This window comes from Dipodomys spectabilis, unplaced genomic scaffold (genome assembly GCF_019054845.1).
Source record: "Dipodomys spectabilis isolate Male_0828 unplaced genomic scaffold, ASM1905484v1 ptg000705l, whole genome shotgun sequence".
Lineage (NCBI taxonomy): Eukaryota > Metazoa > Chordata > Mammalia > Rodentia > Heteromyidae > Dipodomys > Dipodomys spectabilis.
The window spans coordinates 134,566-151,062 of NW_024871382.1; the positions used below are offsets into that span (position 1 = coordinate 134,566).

General features: G+C 50.1%; 2 protein-coding genes across 4 annotated transcripts in view; one reads left to right on the plus strand and one right to left on the minus strand.

Annotated features, from left to right (window-relative positions):
* Positions 1-1,865, minus strand: part of Sh3yl1 (SH3 and SYLF domain containing 1) — a 47,994-nt gene extending 46,129 nt beyond the window's left edge. Inside the window, exon 1 of the mRNA XM_042672406.1 lies at positions 1,526-1,865. Within this exon, the coding sequence (XP_042528340.1) occupies position 1,526 (1 nt within the window). The 5' untranslated portion in view covers positions 1,527-1,865. The remainder of the gene's footprint in view (positions 1-1,525) is intronic.
* Positions 1,866-2,178: 313 nt separating this feature from the next.
* Acp1 (acid phosphatase 1) lies at positions 2,179-16,409 on the plus strand. Of its 3 annotated transcripts, none has more exons than XM_042672402.1 (6): positions 2,179-2,303; positions 9,633-9,706; positions 9,791-9,904; positions 13,451-13,512; positions 15,023-15,128; positions 15,269-16,409. In XM_042672402.1, exons 1-6 carry the CDS (start codon positions 2,261-2,263, stop codon positions 15,344-15,346), a joined length of 477 nt encoding a protein of 158 aa, XP_042528336.1. In that variant the 5' UTR covers positions 2,179-2,260; the 3' UTR covers positions 15,347-16,409. The 3 variants fall into 3 exon arrangements, with proteins under 3 accessions (XP_042528336.1, XP_042528337.1, XP_042528338.1); XM_042672403.1 differs by lacking the exon at positions 9,791-9,904 and adding an exon at positions 9,943-10,056; XM_042672404.1 differs by lacking the exons at positions 15,023-15,128; positions 15,269-16,409 and having other exon boundaries at positions 9,791-10,056.
* The last annotated feature ends 88 nt before the right edge of the window (positions 16,410-16,497 follow it).

Genomic DNA, 16,497 nt, shown 5'->3' on the forward strand with positions numbered 1-16,497 from the left:
CGTGCCTGTAATCCTAGCCAGCTACCCAAGAGGCAATGGTCAGGAGAACACGGGCTGGAGATCAGTCCAAGTACAAAGTTAGCAAGACCCCATCTCAACCGAGAAGCTGGGTGGCGTGGCACGTGCCTGGGATCCCAGTTACACTGGAGGAGAACCGAAGTCTGAGGCCCATGGCGGGGGCAGGAACATAACTAAAGCACACGAGGGCTGAGGACGTGACTCAGATGGTGGAGCTCCGAGTTTGAATCCAGAAAGCATGAATGTAGGCGCAGCCTGGAGCTCTGGCCGGCTGCGGCGCTGGCTCGGAGCGGGGCACCTCCGAGGGCTACCCCGAGCCCGGGGGGCGCGGGGGAGCGCGGGAGGGCGGCCCCTCCCTGGCTCGCGGTCACCTCAACCCAGCTTCCCGGGGTCTCCGCCCGCGCTCCCGGTCGGCGGCGCTGCCGCGCTCTTCAGCCCCGGCCCCGGCGCGCTCCCGGTTTGCTGGTGGTCCGGAGTCGGGTCTCCCGCCCGGGCTGGCCTTGAGCTCAGCCTCCCGAGCAGCCAGGGTTGCGGGCGCGCGGCCTGGCTCCTCGGGACCGAACGGCGTCCAGGGCACGGGCACCCGGGGCAGAGCGGCCGGGCCGGGCCGGCGGAGGGGAAGGGGAAGGTCCGGGTCGTCACCGGAACAAACCAACCCGGAGCCGTCTAGAAGCGGGACGCTGAGTCTCCGCCATCCCGGCGCGGGGCCAGGAGCCCGGGGCTGGCGGTGCGGCGAGCGGCTCCGGGCCGGGCGGGCGGAGGTGCGGCTGCTCCTCAGACGCCGGCTCCGGGCCGGGCGGGCGGAGGTGCGGCTGCTCCTCAGACGCCGGCTCCGGGCCGGGCCGGGCGGAGGTGCGGCTGCTCCTCAGACGCCGGCTCCGGGCCAACGGAGGTGCGGCTGCTCCTCAGACGCCGGCTCCGGGCCGGGCCGGGAGGACGGAGGTGCGGCTTCTCCTCAGACGCCGGCTCCGGGCCGGGCCGGGCCGGCGGAGGTGCAGCTTCGCGGGAGGAAAGAACTGTCGTGGCGGCACCAGCCCCCGCCGCAGTAGCGGCCCCGCCGCCCCGGGCCGCCCCCCGCCGCGCGCCCCAGGGGGAGCCGGCCCCGACCGAGCCGCGGCGGAGGCGCCGCCGGGACGCGCCGGCACACGGAGGCCGTCCAGGGCGCCGTGCAACCGGAAAGGCAGCCAAGGGCTAAGGGCGGCCGGGCCTCTCCGGGAGCGGCCCGCCCCGCCGTCCCCCCCAGCAGGCAGGTCCGTCCCGACCCCGGCCGGGCCGTCCCGCCCCGCCGACCCCCCCAGCAGGCAGGTCCGTCCCGACCCCGGCAGGTCCGTCCTGCCCCGCCGACCCCCCCAGCAGGCAGGTCCGTCCCGACCCCGGCCGGGCCGTCCCGCCCCGCCGTCCCCCCCAGCAGGCAGGTCCGTCCCGACCCCGGCCGGGCCGTCCCGCCCCGCCGTCCCCCCCAGCAGGCAGGTCCGTCCCGACCCCGGCCGGCCCGCCCCGTACTCACTCGTGCCCGCGCCGCCGGCTCGCGCCCCCGGCTCCGCACACCTGCCCGGACGGGAAGGAGCCGCGGCCGGCCCCGCCCCGGGGCGGCGCACCCCGGGCCAGGTGAGGCACTGGGGGCCGCCCAGTTCCGGCCCGGCGTCTTCCAGGCACCACTCGCCGCACCCCAACTCTTCACCCCACGGAGCCCTCCACGCGGGGCCCTCCCCGACGCCCTCTTTCACGTCGGAAATCCAAGAGGCTCGGAGCGCCACCGCGGCCTGCGGACCTGAGTCCAGCCTGGACGCGACTCCGAGGGCACGGCCCCGGAGAGCCCGGGGTCCCCGAGGTCACCGGCCTCTGCCCCGGGGGCGCGCGGGCAGCTCCAGCTCGCCCCGCCCCTTTTCGCTCCGCCTGCCCGCCCTCCCTCTCCCTCAGCCCGGCCCCTCCGCCAGCCCTGCCCCGCCCTCTTCGCCAGCCACGCCCCTCCCCGCCATCCCGCCCCGCCCTGGCGCACAGGCCGTACCCTATACGCGCCTCTGTCAACAGCACCCACCTACCAGACCTGACCAACCACAAGGCCCAGCCCAGACTTCTAGCCCCGCCCTTGGCCACAAGGCCACGCCCACCCCTTAGGTGCTGGGCGGACCACCCTCCTTCGGGGTGGACGGTGTTGGTGCGGGCGGGATGTTTGCAGTGCGCGTGCGCAGCCTGAAGACGCGCCGACGTAGTCTTTAGGCGCCAGCGAGCACCGGGGAAGATGGCGGAACGCAGTCATAAGTCCGTGCTATTCGTGTGTCTGGGTAAGGGTGCGCTTGGGACGCTGAGGGCCTCCCGTGTGCCCCAGGCTGCACACTCGACGCAAACCTGGGCCTGGGGCGGCGGCTTTGGTGGGCCAGGCTGGCGGAGCCCTCGCCCGCCGTGCCCGCACTCGCGGGCGCTTCTCCCCGCGCCGCGTCCTCCCTCGCTGTCCTGTTCCCGCAAGCCTGCGTGCTCGGAGCTGGCCGCCATCTGCCCTCCCGGCGGCCTGGCGTCCGCGGCACGGCGTCCCCGGTTCCACCCGCCCGTGGGGGAGGGCCTGCGGCTGCACGGGACGCGTTCTGCCGGGACCCTCCCCAGCCGAGGCTGCGCTGCTGCCCGGCTGCCCACCTGCCCGGCTACCCGCTGCCCACCTGCCCCGGCTGCCCGCTGCCCACCTGCCCGGCTGCCCACCTGCCCCGGCTGCCCGCTGCCCACTTGCCCGGCTGCCCCGGCTGCCCACCTGCCCCGGCTGCCCACCTGCCCGGCTGCCCGCTGCCCACCTGCCCGGCTGCCCGGCTGCCCACCTGCCCCGGCTGCCCGCTGCCCACCTGCCCGGCTGCCCGCTGCCCACCTGCCCCGGCTGCCCGCTGCCCACCTGCCCCGGCTGCCCGCTGCCCACCTGCCCCGGCTGCCCGCTGCCCACCTGCCCCGGCTGCCCGCTGCCCACCTGCCCCGGCTGCCCGCTGCCCACCTGCCCCGGCTGCCCACCTGCCCGGCTGCCCACCTGCCCGGCTGCCCGCTGCCCACCTGCCCTGCTGCCCACCTGCCCCGGCTGCCCGCTGCCCACCTGCCCCGGCTGCCCACCTGCCCGGCTGCCCGCTGCCCACCTGCCCCGGCTGCCCGCTGCCCACCTGCCCCGGCTGCCCGGCTGCCCACCTGCCCGGCTGCCCGCTGCCCACCTGCCCTGCTGCCCACCTGCCCCGGCTGCCCACCTGCCCGGCTGCCCACCTGCCCGGCTGCCCTCCTGCCCGGCTGCCCGCTGCCCACCTGCCCCGGCTGCCCGCTGCCCACCTGCCCCGGCTGCCCGCTGCCCACCTGCCCCGGCTGCCCACCTGCCCGGCTGCCCACCTGCCCGGCTGCCCGCTGCCCACCTGCCCTGCTGCCCACCTGCCCCGGCTGCCCGCTGCCCACCTGCCCCGGCTGCCCACCTGCCCGGCTGCCCGCTGCCCACCTGCCCCAGCTGCCCGCTGCCCACCTGCCCGGCTGCCCACCTGCCCGGCTGCCCGGCTGCCCACCTGCCCCGGCTGCCCGCTGCCCACCTGCCCTGCTGCCCACCTGCCCGGCTGCCCTGCTGCCCACCTGCCCCGGCTGCCCGCTGCCCACCTGCCCCGGCTCCCCACCTGCCCGGCTGCCCATCTGCCCGGCTGCCTGCTGCCCACCTGCCCTGCTGCCCACCTGCCCGGCTGCCCTGCTGCCCACCTGCCCCAGCTGCCCGCTGCCCACCTGCCCTGGCTGCCCACCTGCCCCGGCTGCCCGCTGCCCACCTGCCCCGCTGCCCACCTGCCCCGCTGCCCACCTGCCCCGCTGCCCACCTGCCCCGCTGCCCACCTGCCCGGCTGCCCACCTGCCCGGCTGCCCACCTGCCCGGCTGCCCACCTGCCCGGCTGCCCACCTGCCCCGGTTGCCCACCTGCCCGGCTGCCCACCTGCCCGGCTGTCCGGCTGTCCCGGCTTGTTGGCCGCGCCCTGAGCTGCCCTTCTTAGCAGTGTCCACCAAAGGAGGCTAACGGCCTAGGTTCCAGCTTCCCAGTATCCCACACCTTCTGTAAACTTGGTCTCCATGCATGAAAACTGTGACGTTTTGAACATTAACCCTTCAGATACTTTCTATCTCAGAATTATTTTGATTCTTAGGATTTCAACGTTGAGGCTTCCTTACTCAAAATAGAATTCACGCTTTAATTCTCAGTGCTTCCAACCCCTGGAGATGACTACTGAGTTGTCAGTAGGCCAGTTCTTCCAGATACACATTTTCTACAGAAAAAGCAGCTCCTCTTTAGGATGGCTGTTTGCCACAACTTTCCTACCCCCTTACCTGTTCCCACCCACATGTGGGTGCTCCCTTCCTGATCCAAATACAACTCTTGTTAAGATGCTCTACTTTTTCGGATACTGTGTTGCATCTTGTCTGGAAACCCTTGTATTTTATGAGGTCAAATTGATATACACCTCTTTGCTTCCTCAAAGAAGTACACTGCTTCCTTTGGCTCTTGAGATACTTTATTACAGAAATTTCATTGTAATTATTTGACAAGCCTGTTGAGATCCTAGTGAGATTTAGCTGTATTACAAGTAATAACTATGGCATGTTTTTCTTTGTTTTTCCAATTTTAGGGTAGTATGGTATATGAACCTAAGTATTGGTAGTAGTTTATTTCTATGAGGCAAAATGTAAACAACCCACCCTATTGATAGTGACCATCATTGGATTTTTGAGGTCCTTAGTGAACTGGAGAAATCAGCAAATTTATTAAACAGTTTGTTTCAGGTTGAGTAATTATAAGTGTCCCAGGCTGTGTTTATTTTTTTTAATAATGTTGGATTTTTTTCAGCATAGTGGCTGTTAATAGGCAAGTGTATGCTTGCTTATATTTTTCTTTAATACAGCAACTTTTTTCCCACTCCCACTCACTATATTCCAAGCAGTGGGGATGATAGAGTAGTGAACACCACAGATAACACTCAGTCACTGTTTGCCAGTTGAGCAGTGCTATTGTACTGGTTCACTTAAAGAAAAACCAGGAATTGGTGGGAGTGGGGTGCAGTTTGTGACTAGAAAAGTCTCACCTGAAGTGACCCACATGTGAGCAGATAATTATGGGAGTGAGGAGGCATGTTTATTCTGGGCCAGATGTCAGCTGGTGTGGTTTTTAGGCAGTCCTGCTGGCCATAGCCCCAAATAGGGAAGCCACAGTGGCTAGACCTGGAGACAGGAGGCCTTTCTCAACCTTGAGTCCTTTGTGTCTGAGGAGTGTGTAGATAACTTGAGTGACTGTTTTGTCTGCATCCATAGATAACTAATATCCTCCTTGATGCATGTAGAAACCTTAGGTCCTTACATACAGTGGATGCTTTAGGCCTGATTATGCATATCCTATAAAAAAAAAAAAACAGTGAACACTTTAGCTTTGAGGTAAAACCAGTGCTTTTGCCCTAGACAACTCAAATGATCAAACTTAACTATGTCCGAATATAACTTTATTCATAGACACCAGCATTGGAACATTACCTAATTGGTCACATGTTACAAGTTTTTCTGCTTTTGCATTTTTTCAACTACTTAAAACTAAAAATTACTCATAGCCTTCTGTGCAGTATACAAAGGTGGTAGTCCAAGAGATGTAATTTCTGGACCCCTGTTTGTGGTGCAGATCTTGGGAGACTTCTGTGAAGACTTTGACATGCTAGATAAGTCACTGTCGTGGCCAGGAATGTAAGCTGCAGTGTAGAGATTAGACTGAAGGAGGGGCTGGTTCTAATGAGGGTGCCTTTGCTAGTAAGGTGGAAAATCTGGAGGTGAGGGGTGGGGAGAGAGTATGAATGCATTCTATACAGTAGTCCACCCAGGAGACAGTGGGAGCTATATGCTTGGAACATAAAAGATTTATTACTTCAGAGCCTTCAGTTAGGCTCTTGATATTGAAGTGTAGAAAAGCAGCTGAGGTTTGTCAGTGGTTGGGGTATTCGTTGAGCAGAAGAGCTTCTTACTTCAGCAAGGTTGTGAGAAGAGCTTTGTGCTCTTAAGCTATACCCACTGGGGAAGGTGGCTTTGATCTGAGCCCCAGCCAGTGTGGCTGGGAAGAGAACCTTGGTGGCATATTATTGGACCTTGTTCTGAAGGCAAAGCCTGAGGCTCTACTGGTGGCCAATTGTGCTCCATTTTCTGTTGTTTTTATTGGACAGGATTGAACCCACGGTCTTGCACATGGCTAGGAAAGGTTCCTGCCACACAGCTAAATCCCCAATTCTTGTGGATTTTAATAATGTATTTTATAGTATTAACTTTGGGAATCTGGAAACACTAGATTACAAGTTACTAGGATTTGGAGTTCTTTTTGGTTGATTTTGCACTTAGTATTACTTATAGTTTTTCCAGTAGAGCTTTTTTTCAGTCTATACTTTGTTTCACTTAATTGCTTTAAATATAACTATCTGGAGGCAAAATATGGATGAATATTCCCTTAAACACTGACTAGCTCAAGTTTTTGTATTACTATGGAGAAATTAAGCTGTTATTTTACAGTGAATGATAGTTATTAGGAAAGAGGTGGAGTTGAGCTAGTTTCTTATTGTTGTTAGTTTGGTGGTGGTACTGAGGTTGAACTCAGGGTTGTTCATATGTAGAAACTCTCATCTCGAGTCCCAGCCCGAGCCTATTGGGTCTTGTTTTTTGTTTTTCCTCCAAGCCATCCTAGACACCAGAGTCCTGTTTATACCTCCCATCTAGCTAGGTGATGGGGGTGTGCCACCATATAGAGGTGGGGTCTTGCAGTCTTTTTGCCCCTTATGGCTTCAAACTATGATCACCTGATCTATGCCTTCCAAGTGGCTGGGTTTACAGGTGTGAGCTACCATGCTCAGCCTAGGGTTCATCTATTGTGTTTTTAAATGCTGAAATATAGACATCTACTACTATTTCTAGAGTTCTAAAATAATAACACTTATCCTGACTTGGCATACAGTCAAGGTATTGCCAGGGGTATCACCTCTGATGATGTGATCATACACTCTTAGGAAGCCTTTCAATAGTAAGGTATTTGCTGATGGTAATACTTGTTGAAAAATCAAACAAAAATTAGATTGTGGAAAGGAAAAACTTTATAACATGCACTAGTATATAGAGGTCATTCAAAATTAATTCTTGTTTTATGTAGTTTAAAGAAGAGACTTTTTACAACTATAGGAAATCACAATGTATATGAAAAGGGCTCAGGTCTTGTAATATAGAAGCTGAGGAAAGTGGAAGTGAATTGGTCCAGGGACTGGAGCATTAGTGTTTTATCACATGTCTGAAAATTCTGGTTCATCTTGTTTACCAAAAGCTAGGAGAGTCCAGCTTTGGAGAGTAACATCTGTCATGTAATAGCCTCTCTTCTAACAGTTTCACTTTCCTCTCTTCATTTCCTATAGCCACCTTTTTAATTGTAATCCTAATGTTGGCTTACATGATACCCCAAAATACGGTGCTTTATCTTGCTGAGTACTTTGAACAAAGTCTCTGACCTTCTGCCTACTTGTTTCTTATCCTTGAAGCAAAATTAAATTTCACTAAGGCATATCATAAAAATAATAATTCCCTCCCTCAAGTCTTAGACCTAGAAAGATTAATTACTCTTCCTCCTTCTTTGAAGAACTTCCCTTCAGTAAGGTCCTGCCCCATATTTGGGAAGACAGTACTATACAGAGAAGTCAAGAATAATCTGCCTTGCTGAATTCTGCTCTGTCTTTCACCGTTAGATAGTAGTCTTTGTCCTGACATTCTGCACAGTGGTGCAGAATTCATTGAACCTTAGCATGAAACTGCAACTGTCTTTGCATTTTCATTTTGAAGCTTCCTATGGCACATAAAGTTGATTAAATAAATCTCTTAGACTTTTCTTTTGTCGACCTGTCAGAATTGAGTGAGTGATGTTCAGATGAATAAGGAAAGGGATCACACTTTTCTACCTCACACTGTTGTCCATCAGCTTTTTCATATTCACCTCATAGATGGTGTCTTTGCCTTTAATTTCTCTAAAAGGGTCGGCAGTTATTTTCCTATGTTAGAAATAGCTTTCTGTATGTGCCCTAGCACAATGCCTGGCTCAGAAGGAGTAAGTATATTAACGCTTTGTGGAACTGATGGTATCGCCTTTTCCCTGGAGCTGTGCTGTATTGAGTCCAGACCTGGGTGTGTTGTTAGGACCCCCAGGCCTGGCCCCCTTGCGTGCATTCACCACCATCTGGTTATGAACCGACACAACTGAATCCTTGAGTCTGCCACCCCTGGATCCAGTGCTTCTTTCTGCCTATTAGAACCCTTCGTCTGTCCAGTCAGAATTTTCCTTCTATTTTATCTTTGTGGAAACTTAGTTTTCTGTGTTCCTGTAGGGTAGTGTCCGTCTGCATTTATTTTATTTTGATTATACTAACTGTCTCCTTGTGTACAGGGCTGGCCACATATACCTTTTTGTAGAAATCAAATAAATGTCTTTTGTCTTTCCCCTGGGTGGTAACAAAGTTGACCCTTCTGTTGGCTCTGGAGAAGTAACCTCTAATTTCTTGGGGACTTTCTAGGAATAGTAGAGTGTCTGTTAATCACAGTGGCCCTGTAGTTTATACTAGAGAGAGACACAGTCTTGAGCTAGAAGCCCTGTGAGCCACATACAGCAGTGGGAGAGCCCTGAGGTGAGTTCAGCCACATGACCAATTCAGTCAGTTGTCTTTACATCTTTAAATCTCAGTACCAGCCCTCTCTACCAGCTATTGGGCAAGCTTCCTGGGTAGCAGTAGTGCTCGTGGAGTGCTGTCAACATTCGTGGCAAGAGGAGGGCACTTCATCTCAAAGGACAAGGAAACTTCCTAGTTTGTGCCTTCTTTTTTGGCTAGTTCTAATCAGTATCTTTTAATAAAACTGCCATATGTATCAAACTTCCCTGGGTATGGTGAGTCATTCTAGAGATTTGTCTAACACAATTGATGTCAAGATTCACAGGGTCTGTGAAGATCCCTGATTTGCAGTCAGCTGGAATGGAGTGAGAGTAGCCCTGGGGACTGTAACTTGGCTACCACTCTCAGAAGTTATGGCAGCTGTGGCCGTTAGGAAGGGCTAACCCTGAACGTCAAGTTGGCTGTCTTCTGGTGGCCACACTCCTTATAGCATAGGACTCTTGCTCATGATCACTCAGTAGATCGTGTTGACTTCAGCTAAACGTGCTTGTTTATTTGGGCACTGTTTTATGAATTAACTTATCCTCAAGTGTGATATTCTCCGAAAGCCCCACTGTTGGCAGGGAGACAGGCACTTCCAGTTCAGATACTTCATTTTAAACTGAGTTACAACCTGCTTCATGGATTTCATGACCTGCTAGCTCATTAGCATCCTTGTGAGAGGTGATTTGGTTATTACTGCTTTCTTCATATTTTATACGTGGGTAGTTGGCGACATTACTGTACTTGTGTTTGATAGCTGCTCTGCATGGGGGTTCACCCTAGACTGCAGTGTTGGTCCTCCACAGAGCAGATTACAGCCACTCTGCCTTGGATGTACAGGGTAGACTGCCTTCATGTTAGGAGTCACTGTCCACCTTTCCACCACAGCTAACACTCTGTGCCCTCTTCCTTCTTTCTAAGGTAACATTTGCCGGTCACCCATTGCAGAAGCAGTTTTCAGAAAACTTGTAGCTGACCAAAATGTCTCAGATGATGTAAGTACCATTCAGTAACTTAAAGTGGCCAGCCTAAACACCTTTGGGCAGGAAGTGCTGGAACATTTTTTTTCTCTCCTGCAGTGGAGGATAGACAGTGCGGCCACATCCACATACGAAGTGGGAAATCCCCCTGACTATCGAGGGCAGAGCTGCATGAGGAAGCATGGCATCCCCATGAGTCACACTGCCCGGCAGGTACCGTACTGGAGCTTGACCTTTGTTTTTTCTTACAGTGGGCCATTGACAGCGGTGCTGTTTCCGACTGGAACGTGGGCCGTGCCCCAGACCCAAGAGCTATGAGCTGCCTAAGAAATCATGACATTAGCACAGCCCATAAGGCAAGACAGGTAGAAGAGATCTTGTTATAATTTATGCTACATAGAATTTCATAACCTGAAAAGTTGTGAGACACTGACCAAGCTTGTTAACCCAGAGTTAATTTAGTTCTAAAAGACTTGCATGACTAGGATTCTGTATTAAAATGTACGTGAAGATTGCATAAATCATGATGGGAGAGCATTGGCTACAAGCTAGCCTGAGCTTTCCTATTGTGTAGCAACACACCCTCCTTAAAAGTTGAAGTGGGATCTTAGCATGTACATTCAGCTGCTCTGTGAGAGGCTCATGTTACTCCTCCTAGCAGTCGATCTCTCTTGTGACATCCTGCTCCTGCTGGACACATGACAAGTTCTGAGTTTGGGGTTAGATGGTGCTGCTGTGAAAGGGGGTGTGTGTGCCTATGGTTCTGAAGGATTTATACCTAGCATTGAATTCTACATGTCAGGTTTACACAGCCTCATGAAACAACACTAGAGATGTGGCTTTTTTTTCCTCTCAAGTTTGTAGAAGATAGTATTTCTGATTTAATATTTTGGAAAATTTTAGCTCAATTTTTTGTTACTGTTTCTTTGAAATGGCTGTCATTTTCTTAAGTACTGTAAGGGTTTTGTCCATCATTGGCTTTAGCAGCTTTCCTATGGGATTTAAAGAATGCTTCCTGAACTATGACTGGATGTTTTCATTTGTAAGTGGTTTGGAAGTGGGACCTGAATAACTTGTAAGTGAAAAAGGTTCTCTCAGGCTATAAAGGCTGCGATCTTTGCAGTAAGGTCCCGTCAGTGCCACAGAGGCCAAGAGGTAAGAAGCCCTACACTGTTACGTGCTTAGGGCTCCTGGAACTCACCTAAACCTGATTTTCTGTTGTCTGTGGCTGTGTTCCTGCTATAGTTACAAAGCTGAATACTTTCTGGGGAGAGAGTGTGTCCTGTAAGGCCGAGTCATGCCCGAGGAGCACATTCATAGCTTTGAAGATGAATTTTGATTTCTGTGTGTTTTTTGGTTGTTTTTGATAATGGGGCTGATTTGCAGAAGCTACTTCCTGTCTAGCTGTAGCAGAAATGCTTCACTGTGCATTTTTGTAAGATGTAAGTAAAATCTTCCTTTTCTCAATTATTTTAACACCTAAAAATCATGTATGGATTGACTTAAGTTCTTAAGCATTTTTTAAAGATGAATTAATTGCAATAAGTCCCAAATAAGCAATGTTTAGATAGTTCTCACACAACTAATTTGGAAAAGTAGTATAATATTTAGTATTATAATACTTGTTCTAATAGATTTTGAAATAAGTGAATATTGTGGAATGTTATACAGTACGGAACTTTGCATTTGTTTAAATGGTACACTAAAATTAAAGTACATTTATAAATGTTGGCATATTTTTAAAAAATGAGCAGCAAGCTTATTTATTGGGTTTTTGCTCTTGTCATTTTGGTCTATCCCCTTTGACCAGGTTTTCAGTGTTCCTGATAGAATTTCATTTGACAACTCTTTGTACATATGTATTTAAGTGTATTTCTAAGCCACACGCCAGTCCCTTTGGTGTTTAGTTTGCATTTTACAGAGGGTCTTAGGCTTTTCTTCATGCCTTCTGTTGCAGTCCTCCAATGAATTAGGGTGTAGAATTATCTCCACCTCCTAAGTAGCTGGGATTACAGGCATGAACAAACATTCCTGAGTTGATTTAGTTTTTTGAGATAGGGTCTTACTCTTTGCTTAGGCTTGCTTTGGACTGAGATCCTTCTGATTTTGCCTCCCAAATAAATAGGATATTCATAACCCTAATATTTTAGGTGTTTTTGATTGTTGAGGATTTGTTATTAAAGTTCATTTATTTCTTTATTTTGGTGATAGGGCTTGAACTCTGGGCCTGGGTGTTGTCCCTGAGCTCTTCAGCTCAAGGCTAGCACTCTACCACTTGAGCCATAGTGCCACTTCTGGCTTTTTCTGTGTATATGGTACTGAGGAATCAAACCCGGGGCTTCATGCACACTAGGCATATGACTGGGATTCTGTATTAAAATGTTACATAAAAAGTTACCTAAATCATAATGGGAGAGCATTGGCTATAAGCTATACTAACTTAACTCAGGGTTAACAGAGTTAACTCTACCACTAGGCCACATTCCCAGCCCTAAAGTTTTATTCTTAAAAATTATTTTCACTTTTGTTCTGAAACATGTTTTTGGTTTTCCTTTTCTTTTTGATTACATCATTATAATAGTCAAAATCCACAGATAATTCTTTCACTAACATTTTAAATAGGTTTACATTTATGATGTTAGAACACAGTATATGTTCATATTGGAGTCAGCAAAGGTCCTGGAAGGAACCATTTTCAGTGGTAGCCTAACCTGTGGACTTTGAGTCAGAGAGAACCAAGCCCTACAATGTAGAGAACAATCAGTCCGTTCCTGGCCCACATTTGACAGTCTTCTTGTCATTGGTCCTCTCACTACATTTTCCTCTCTGCTTCTTTTTTTTTCCTTAGACACATTTGTCCTCTTACATAGTCCCACAAAGACAAGATCTGTCACTTCAGCTGGTGTTTGTCACCATGGCCTAAGACATTCAGTGCTTATGAGCATGGAGAAAGGAGATGAGAGTTGAGAATGGAGAGGATTAAGTATGAGGCATTTCAGTATAGTGTCAGAAATATACATTGTTGCCAGGCACAGGTGGCTCATGCCTGTAATCCTAGCTGCTTAGGAGGCTGAGATCTGAGGATCACGGTTCAAAGCCAGCCCAGGAAAGTCCCCGTGAGACTCTTTATCTCCAGAAAGATAAACCAGAAAACTGGAAGTGGTGCTGTGGCTCAAGTGATAGAGAGCTTGCCTTGAGCGGAAGAGCTCAGCACCCAGGACCAGAGTTCAAGCCCCCAGGACTGACCCCCCTCTCCCCCCCAAAAAAAATAAAGAGAAAGAAAAAAGAAATATACATTGTTACTAGGGGGCTGAAGCTAATGATGAATTTTTATGTTTATATCATACATTATTTTGTAACTATCCCAAGAAACCTGTGATACAAAATTTCTTTGCAGCGCAGTTCAGGAAATACATTAACTGTGTTTTAACCTAAAAATGTCCTAAATTGGGCTGGGAAGTTGGCTCAGTGGTAGAGTGCTTGCCTTGCATGCATGAGGCCCTGGGTTCGATTCCTCAGCACCACATAAGCAGAAAAAAGCTAGAAGTGGCACTGTGGCTCAATTGGTAGGATGCTAGCTTTGAGCTGAAGAGCTGAGGGACAGCGCCCAGGCCCAGAGTTCAGCCCCCACAATGGACCAAAAAAAAAAAAAAGTCCTAAGTTATTTACTTAAATGGTTAATGAGTAACAGACTCAACTATGTGTCTGATTCTGATATAAATGTAGACCCTGTGTTTTGACTTATTTACTCAATTTTAGGTTACCAAAGAAGACTTTGCTACATTCGATTACATACTGTGTATGGATGAAAGCAATCTGAGGTAATCATATTTTAAAAAATATTTTTTTCTCAGTTCAGTATTAGGCCAGGTTTGCTGTCTAAAAGTACCTTTTATTATCTTACAGTGTTAATGTACAGTAATTGTTACAGTGTACAGAATCACTTATTTAGTATAGCAAGACGTTCAGATTATTTGCCTGGTAGATCTGTTTATAAAGATGTAACTATAAAGATGTAACTCCAGAAAGGGTTGGCTGATGGAACCAGATACTAGTGGGTTGTGATCTGTATCTGCAGAAGGTAATACATTGATTTGTACAAGACTGGTTTTGTTACTGCTATAATGATTTAAGAACTGGGTATTTTGGGGTTTTTTTGTTTGTTTTTTTTTGAGGGGAGGGTCTGGTCGTGGGGCCTGAACTCTGGGCCTGGGCACTGTCCCTCAGCTCTTCAACTCAAGGCTAGCGCTCTACCACTTGAGCCACAGCGCCACTTCCAGCTTTTTTCTTTTTGCTTATGTGGTGCTGAGGATTCGAACCCAGGGCCTCAGGTATTCAAGGCAAGCACTCTATCACTGACCCGCCTTCCCAGCCCCTTGCTGGTTTTTTTGTTTGTTTGTCATGGGGCTTGAACTCTGGGCCTGGGTGCTGTCCCTCAGCTCTTCAGCTCAAGGCCACCGCTCTACCACTTGAGCCACAGCGCCACTTCTGGTTTTGGAGTGGCTAATTGGAGATAAGAATCTCACGGACTTTCCTGTCTGGGCTGGCTCTGAACCTCGATCCTCAGATCTCAGCCTCCTGAGTATCTAGGATGACAGGCATGAGCCACCAGTGCCCAGCTTTATTTTGTTATTTCTTATTCCCCCATTATCTCTGCCCCTCTTTCCCCCAGTAAGTCTGACAAAACCGAAGACTTTTTTGATAACTGAAACTGATGGACTAGGTTATTAGACAGCAGTGACTATAGTGTTGATTTGTTCTGCAGGCCCCAGCAGTTCTTATTATCAAAGAAGAAATTAAGAAACAGAACTTAAAGTTACTAACCCAAGTTCATAGAGTGGGTGGATGTGGAAGATCTTATGCATTGCACTCACCACTCCAACCACAGCCCACCCTTGGTCCTTGCTCACTCCCCATTCGGCCCAGCCTTGCCTGCCCATCTCTAAGATATGGCACACATGGCTTCCTTAGTTCCTTTCTGTTGCCTTTGCTGGTCTCTGAAACAGTGTCTTTTGGGGAGCTGTGTCAAAATAAATGAAAAAGAAGAACACTTAAAGATGTACACTTTGTGGGCAGAATCACTGAAAAGGTGCTGCTGTTTTGGGTCTACTCCCCGAGAGACAGAGCTGACCTAGTTGCATAGGGGTCCTGAGGCTCTGTAAAGGGTTGTGTTTCATTTCAATTCAGGTTATGCTGGACTTTGATGTAGGTATTCAATTCAGGTTACGTTGGCTGGACTTTGATGTAGGTATTTCTTAAACCCTCAGCAGATGTCCCTGTTTAACTTGAAACCATAGGTCAGAAAAATAAGTTCATGTTTCAATTTTGCAGAGATTTAAATAGAAAAAGTAATCAAGTTAAAAACTGCAAAGCTAAAATCGAACTGCTTGGGAGCTATGATCCACACAAACAACTCATTATTGAAGATCCCTATTATGTAAGTACATACAGTTCAGGTTGTGGGGCGGCCTAAGGATGGGCAAGCTGTAGCCTGTCATATTACATGACAGGCTGAGGTCTCTTAAGGACATCTTTGTTTTGCAGTATTGCTAGTATTTTTTCTTCCTGTCCTTTCAGGGAAACGACTCGGACTTCGAGCTGGTGTACCAGCAGTGTCTCCGGTGCTGCAGGGCCTTCCTAGAGAAGGCCCACTAGGCCAGCACTGCCCTCAGCCAAGCCAGCGACTCACCCCACTAGTCCTGTGCCTAAGTGTAGTGGCGTTCCTTAGCCCCAGCCCCTGTTGTTTCTTCAGCTGACTGACTCTTTCTTATCTTAAAAGTAATTGTAGGTGACAATTAGTTTTATTTATCCAAGAATAAAAAGTTTTTGTTTGAGGAAATTAGTTGACTAGTTGAACTTCTCACTTTGCTGATTACAAAACAGTGGAACAAGCAAATGTGGGAGAACAAAATACAACTCAGGAAGTAATAATGACTGAGCTCCAGAAGACCTGGACAGTTTGGTCTACCTGGCATGTTGCCTGCCTAGCAATGTAGCGCCACTGCTCCCTGTGTATCGTGCTGACCTGGGCTCGTGCAGAGTCACAATAGCTCTACTGATAGCAGCTCCTCTGCCTACCGGAGAAATGTTCTAGATCAGTTTACTCACAGTACACACATGTTTAAGACAGAAGCAAGGCATGGGGTGCCTGTAAGTCCAGCACAGGGAAGCTGGGCAGGAGAATCATAAGTTCAAGCCAGCCTGGGTGATAGCTTGCCTTAGGATAACAACACAAAATAAGGAAGATTGGATTGGTGAAATAACTCTTTAGCCTTTTTACTGCTTGTTTCTTTGTGTCTAGTTCATTTCATGGGAGTAAGATTATTTGCTCCCATTTGAGCCACTTTGCCTTGAAGAATTGAATTCTGTATTGGAAGTACACTTGTTTGCAGGTTACCTTTGGTCAGTAGAGAGTAGGTTTTCCATACACCTGCAACTCATCAAGTGTCCAAAAGAAAGGACCAAATGTGAAAAGTTTTAAAAATTGCAGAGTCCCGTTACTTTGGTGTGCTGTAAGGGTATGTTAGTGATTGCTCTTTCACCAGCACTTAGTAACGCTCAGGCAAACAGCTAACTTTGGTGCGCCATCAATTAGCTCACCTCACACCATAAAGATATTTCAGAAAAGACTGTCTTCAAAATAAACTGTGGAGTTACATAAGATAAATCTGGTGTTGGTCTGCTTTGTTAATGACAAGTAAAAAGCATTTGCAAACATCCCCTTATGTGTTCCTTTCCACATGGTTAGCGGTGGTATGTGTATTATCCTCAATATTTGGGAAGTAAAACAGGGAGGCAGCACTTTG

Coding starts and splice junctions, on each gene's coding strand:
- Acp1 (XM_042672402.1), top strand. CDS start 2,261: ATGGCGGAACGCAGTCATAAGTCCGTGCTATTCGTGTGTCTGG. Junction 9,707..9,790: donor ACCAAAATGTCTCAGATGAT/GTAAGTACCATT, acceptor TCTCTCCTGCAG/TGGAGGATAGACAGTGCGGC. Junction 9,905..13,450: donor TGAGTCACACTGCCCGGCAG/GTACCGTACTGG, acceptor ACTCAATTTTAG/GTTACCAAAGAAGACTTTGC.